Source organism: Eucalyptus grandis, chromosome 3, assembly GCF_016545825.1.
Source record: "Eucalyptus grandis isolate ANBG69807.140 chromosome 3, ASM1654582v1, whole genome shotgun sequence".
NCBI classification, from domain to species: domain Eukaryota; kingdom Viridiplantae; phylum Streptophyta; class Magnoliopsida; order Myrtales; family Myrtaceae; genus Eucalyptus; species Eucalyptus grandis.
The window spans coordinates 16,962,707-16,968,398 of NC_052614.1; the positions used below are offsets into that span (position 1 = coordinate 16,962,707).

At 44.4% G+C, this 5,692-nt stretch overlaps 2 protein-coding genes across 2 annotated transcripts; both read left to right on the plus strand.

Moving 5' to 3' along the window:
- Positions 1-381: 381 nt before the first annotated feature.
- Positions 382-3,360, plus strand: LOC120291687. Its single transcript, XM_039309371.1, has 3 exons — positions 382-439; positions 768-841; positions 2,683-3,360. Exons 1-3 carry the CDS (start codon positions 382-384, stop codon positions 3,358-3,360), a joined length of 810 nt encoding a protein of 269 aa, XP_039165305.1.
- Positions 3,361-3,438: 78 nt separating this feature from the next.
- On the plus strand, positions 3,439-5,165 carry LOC120291688. The gene is made up of 2 exons (XM_039309372.1): positions 3,439-3,706; positions 3,748-5,165. Exons 1-2 carry the CDS (start codon positions 3,439-3,441, stop codon positions 5,163-5,165), a joined length of 1,686 nt encoding a protein of 561 aa, XP_039165306.1.
- The last annotated feature ends 527 nt before the right edge of the window (positions 5,166-5,692 follow it).

Sequence of the window (5,692 nt, forward strand, 5' to 3'; positions counted from 1 at the left end):
ATATGATTGATTCTTACTTAAAAAATGGCATTAAAATTTGTATACGCATTATTTGCGTCAATTTGTATTCAAAAAATTTATAAACTTGAAATAGGGCTTACTTTTACTTAGTTATTTAAAAGGAGATTGGGATAAGATCAACCACAATGAAATTTTATTTTCTGTTGGAATGAAAAATAAACACCCCATTCGAAAGGGTGTGAGGTTGGAAAAAATAGAATTATAATTTAGAAGTGGTGAAAATAGTAAATGGTTATATGAATGTTTATACTATCTAATTATTTAAATTTTTCTTAGTTATCGTGTTAGCATATGAGATATTGATAATGAGGACGTTTTTGAAAGAAGAGAGGAAGTTGTAATTAGGTGTGGAATCATTCCATGGAGACATCGACTGAATCTGCGTATCAATTGGTCTCTGCCCAGGACCTTCCTACAGGTAATTTTCGTTCTGCTTCTCCTCTCAGCACATTCCTCTGTTCCAAACTTCCAATGCGTGCCTGCAAATATTTTTTAATGCCGCTTCAAGTGTCAGTAGCAAAGAATTCGCGCCGCCTCTCCTTGCATTTATTTCCTCGAATCAGCGACGACACGGTTTTGTCTCCTTTTGAATTTTGTCAGAAACAATGGGTAACACCACTCCTTTTCTGTCATCTGATGTTCATTTTATATTGCGGCAGCCTGCAGAAGTACTTCCCTCCAAGTCTCCCGAAACTAGTTCGATAGGTGTTTTGATACAAATAAGGCAAGCTTATGCCAATCTGAAGAAAATGCAAAACCAAATGAGGGATATTTTGGCAGAGATATAATTGCTGGTGCAGCTGTGAGGATTGCTTCCGCGGTCAGTATTCTATATGCTCCCAAACAATTGCGAAGTGTGCCATGTGATCCTTCTCTTATTGAGCCGTCCTGGCCAAAGATCTTCTCTTACTTGTTTGTTTGCGCTAATCTGAAAATTCTCTCATCTCGCTGATCAGAGGTAGACGGCAAGATAGGTTCTGGAACTGTTATACAAAGAAATGGCTACATTTTAACATGTGCTGGTGTTGTCTTTGACACAACAAACTTCATTTAGTCGGCTGACGGGGACGGTGGTGTCGGAGGACGTAATTTGCTGTCCACATTAGTGGCTCAAGTTCAAGTTTCTCACTCTGTTTTCTTCTCTACCTCATGATCTTGGAACTAATAATATTTTCTTGAACTTGGTATGTAGACATGTAAACTGCACGTATAGGTAAGGATGGGAAAGAAACCCGCTTTGTCAGATTAATTAGCCTTCGACTTTGCTCAATATCTTGCCATTCTACTTGGCATGAAAAACATTGCTCTGCCAGAATCTGCATGATTGCTGGAATTCTGCATGCACATATTGCTTCCTCACCCCAACGTTGATGAGACTGTAACTCTGAAGAGCCATTATTTTCATTTTCTTTCGCCGGTACTATTTCTGAAGGCCCTTTCTGGGACTTGGGGATTATATTCTGTTTTATTCTTGTATGTAACTATGCTGAAAAGACCTCCACCCCCCCCAAAAAAAAAAAAAAAAAAGTGGTACCAAAAAGTCCAAAATGAAGAAGCTTAAGCTATTAGATGGAGGATGACTTGTATATAAGGCTCAGACAAAGCCGTGCTGCACTTGATTGAGTACTGGAAATATTGATGCTTCCCTTTTTAGACTAATCTCATGGACTTGAGCATGGAAAGGTCGTGGGCTCTTGCTTACAGAAAAAAATGTTGCAGTTTGCTGTATATGTGCAAGATGTGGAGAAAATGTTGCGAGCCAATTGTCGATGCTTATACGGATCTTGACATTGCCATTATAAAGATCGATTCCCCAAGTCCTCCCCTTTTAACAGCAGAAGTTGGCTCATCTAGTAAGCTTTGTCTGGGCAATAGCCATGGGCAGTCACTTTCCCTTCAATACACTGTTACGCTAGGGATTATCTGGTCATTCAGCTTGTACTTACAATTTGACCAAGCAATTAGTTTTTGCCCAAGTTTTTGTTTTCCTTAGTTGATTGTATTAGCACAAAAGTGCAGACGTATAATTATTGATTAAAGGGTCGGTTCCTTCCCTCTTCTTGTGCTTCATAAAGCTGCACTCGTCGCGAAGGAATGAATTGGGACTTCGAGGAATGCCCGTGGAGTATCTACGAGACAGATTGTGCAATCAATCCACTAAGATGCAACCATTCCCGTGTTGGCCTGCCTTCGTGATTGGTTTGTGTTTCCTTGTGCTGCTGCATTCACATAATCAATGTTAACGATACTACTAGACAGGTCTATGTGCACTCGCTGCAATATCGGGATACGGTTATGGTAAAACTCCCGTATATGTGTTACATCAAAGTGGGGAGAAAATAAATTATAATGGCAATCGTTATATGGCCACCAGCTATCATCACGTAGATGTTTATGATGCAGAATTGTAGACCTTACATAATACCAATGCTGAAAGAGCATCCGGAGTGAGCTTTGCTTTGTTACCGGTTGATTCTATTTCAGCAATCAACACTGTGTCTTAACTAACACTTTTGAGCAATACTTCCTTCAAATCGAGAATTAGGACCAAACGCAATGCACATATGCTAACTAAAAATGGCCAAGCGCTTCCCTATTTTGATTAAGTAATTTGACAAGAACCAACATGAAAGAAAGCATGAGGTTTTTGCCGATGACCAGGGCTTCTTTTTCTTCCGCATCCCTGACCCCGAGTTCAGAAGGAAGATTTTGGAAGAAGGTCATATAACGGTTGCAAGGGTTGCACTTGTTTTGCAACAATGGAAGCCGCTCCTAGAGTTGAAGAGGGAGAAGCAAACCTCGGTGCCAGTGTGGATTCGCTTGAAAAACCTACCTCTTGACCTATGGACAGCCCCGGCAATTAGCGCCATCGCGAGCACCATTGGCAAGCCGTTATTTGTTGATCAACGCACGGAGCAATCTCAAAGGATCTCTTTTGCAAGAGTGTGTGTGGAGATTCAAGTAAACAAGCCAAGGTTCTACTTGACCGGGGTAAGACTAAACGGAGTTGTTCGGTCGATTGCCATTGAGTACGAGTGGAAGCCAGCGGAATGCTTGAAGTGTGGCTCCTTTGGGCACAATTGTGCAACCTCTTTGAATGGGCGGAAGGCGGTGCAAGGCCAGAAACAAGTTCAGACCATTCCTCCCCCCCCACCAGTGGAGGCCCGCCCCTCTGAGACTTCACCAATGCTGGTGGTAGACCTGAATGAGGCTGATTTTGGATGGAAACAAGTCAAGGGAAAGAAGAACAAATCTCCCCCTCCCAAGGAGACATATTTAGACCATCCGGCAAGCTCGGAGAAGAGGAACCACCTTTCAAGCGGTCGAAGCAGCTCTTAAAAGCTTGCCATCAACCTCCACCCGGAGGGCTCGAGTGGGTTTCAAGCACTAATTAGTGTGGATGACCACACCTCGACAATGGAGGAAGATCCCATTAGCCATCCGGATGCGGGCTTAGGGAGTGGAGCGGAATTGAATGAGTCTGTCAACCACCTTAGCTCAGATGAAGATCTTCTCTCGCCTTGTCAATCACCGAAGGCCCCTCCAGATCTATCGCCGAAGGCTCCTCCAACGAAAAACATGGAGGAGAACACCCAGGACAAGCCGCTCGTGCTTCCTCCTGACCCACCTCCTCCCGGCGGCTCGAGCGGCTCCCTCTCGAGCCGTCGCAAGCCTCCGAAAGGAGGTAACCCTTCCTCGTTTCCTCTTTTGTACATATGTATATAGGTTGCTGGAATATTAGAGGTATGGTTGATTCGACTAGACAAGCGGAGATTCGTAATTTTATTACTTCGAACCACTTGTGCTGTGTTGGTTTGGTGGAAATTAAGGTGCCACAGGATCGCTTTAACTCCATTTCCGAAGATCTATTGAGAGGTTGGTGTTGGACTGCAAACTATGACTTCTTCCCCAGGGGTAGAATTTGGGTCGGATGGGACCCCATGAGAGTCAAGTTTGAAACCTTCTCTCTTTCCAAGCAGGCAATTCATGGGAACCTTGAGACCCTAGACTCTGGGGTGGCTTGCTGTGTTTCTTTTGTTTATGGAGATCACTCCTTTTCCCTGAGGAGACCGCTGTGGGAAGACATCATCATGAAAAGCACCCATCTCCGAGACACTCCTTGGCTTGTCTTGGGGGACTTCAATGCTATTAAGGATCCATCGGACCGGGTCGGTGGCTCCGAAGATTGGCTCCCTTGTTTCAATGAGTTTGGACAGTGCTTGGAGCAAGCTGAGCTAGAAGACTTGAGGTTCGTTGGGTTTAGATACACTTGGACTACGTCTTCAGGGCATACTAGGAAAGCAAGGAAGATTGACGGGGTTCTAGTGAATGCAAAGTGGAGCTTGGATCTATCTTACTCTGAAGCCTCCTTCCTTCCTCCTGGAATCTCAGACCACTCGCCTATGGTGGTGAAGATTCTTAATCCGACTCATACAAGGAAGCCCTTCAAGTTCTTCGACTTCTGGATGAAGCACCCGGAGTTCAAAGAAATTGTCTCACAAGTGTGGAATGAGCCGGGGAATGGTTTCCCTATGTACAAGCTTGTCTCTAAACTCAAGGCTCTCAAATGTCGGCTTAAGCAACTCAACAGAGATTCCTTCTCTAATATATCTGCTAGAACTCTTGATGCGCGGAAGATGATGGAGGCCACCCAAGCAGAATTACAACTAAATCCCTTTTCTACCGACCTTGCTGAAGTGGAGAAAAGCCAAAGATGTATCTTTGCGAGCTGCGCTCTCGGAAGAGTCCTTCTACAGCAAAAGTCCGGGGTTAGATGGCTCAAGGAGGGAGACCGAAATACCAAATTCTTCCATCAATATGTCAACAAAAGACAGTTGAGGAACAGAGTCCTATCCGTCCTCGACTCTTCGGGGAACATACTGACGGAGCCACACCTGGTGCAACGAAGGTTTGTAGAGTTCTTTGAGGACCTCTTGATGCCACAAGAGGAGATTATTAGACCTTCGTTAGAGGACTTGAGAGAGGTTATCCAACATCCACTTTCGATTGATCAGGCTGCTCTTCTTGCTCAACCCGATTCGAGAGATAGAGATCCGGAACACTATCTTCTCTTTGCCCAAGAAAAAGGCTCCCGGGCCGGATGGTTTCACGGCGGAGTTTTCAAAGAAAACGGGACACGGTAGGTCCCTTAGTAACGACTGCGTGTGTTGGACTTCTTTAACTCCGGAAAACTCTTGAGGGAGGTTAACAATACCATCTTGGTAATGGTTCCGAAAGTGCTCAACGCCACTTCTGTGGAGGATTATAGACCTATCGCCTGTTGTAACACTATCTACAAGTGTATTACAAAGGTGCTAGCTAATCGGGTGGCCCTAGCTTTGAAGAACATGATAGGCCCTTTTCAGACTGCTTTTATAAAAGGTAGACGAATTAGGGACAATATATTACGGCCCAGAGCTATTCTCTAGCTTTCACCTTCAGCCTTATCTACCTAAATGTGCGATAAAGGTGGACTTCGGAAAGCATATGATACGGTGGATTGGAGCTTCCTTGAGAATGTGATGCTAGCCTTTGGCTTTCCTCACTCTGTCACTAGCCTAATTATGACGTGTGTTCGCACTCCTAAATTCTCAATTGCTTTGAATGGAGAGCTCCACGGGTTTTTTTGCGGCGGTCGAGGTCTTCGCCAAGGGGATCCCATCTCGCCTTA

Coding starts and splice junctions, on each gene's coding strand:
- LOC120291687 (XM_039309371.1), top strand. CDS start 382: ATGGAGACATCGACTGAATCTGCGTATCAATTGGTCTCTGCCCAGGAC. Junction 440..767: donor TGCCCAGGACCTTCCTACAG/GTAATTTTCGTT, acceptor GCCAATCTGAAG/AAAATGCAAAACCAAATGAG. Junction 842..2,682: donor CTGTGAGGATTGCTTCCGCG/GTCAGTATTCTA, acceptor GCCGATGACCAG/GGCTTCTTTTTCTTCCGCAT.
- LOC120291688 (XM_039309372.1), top strand. CDS start 3,439: ATGGAGGAAGATCCCATTAGCCATCCGGATGCGGGCTTAGGGAGTGGA. Junction 3,707..3,747: donor TCGCAAGCCTCCGAAAGGAG/GTAACCCTTCCT, acceptor ATATGTATATAG/GTTGCTGGAATATTAGAGGT.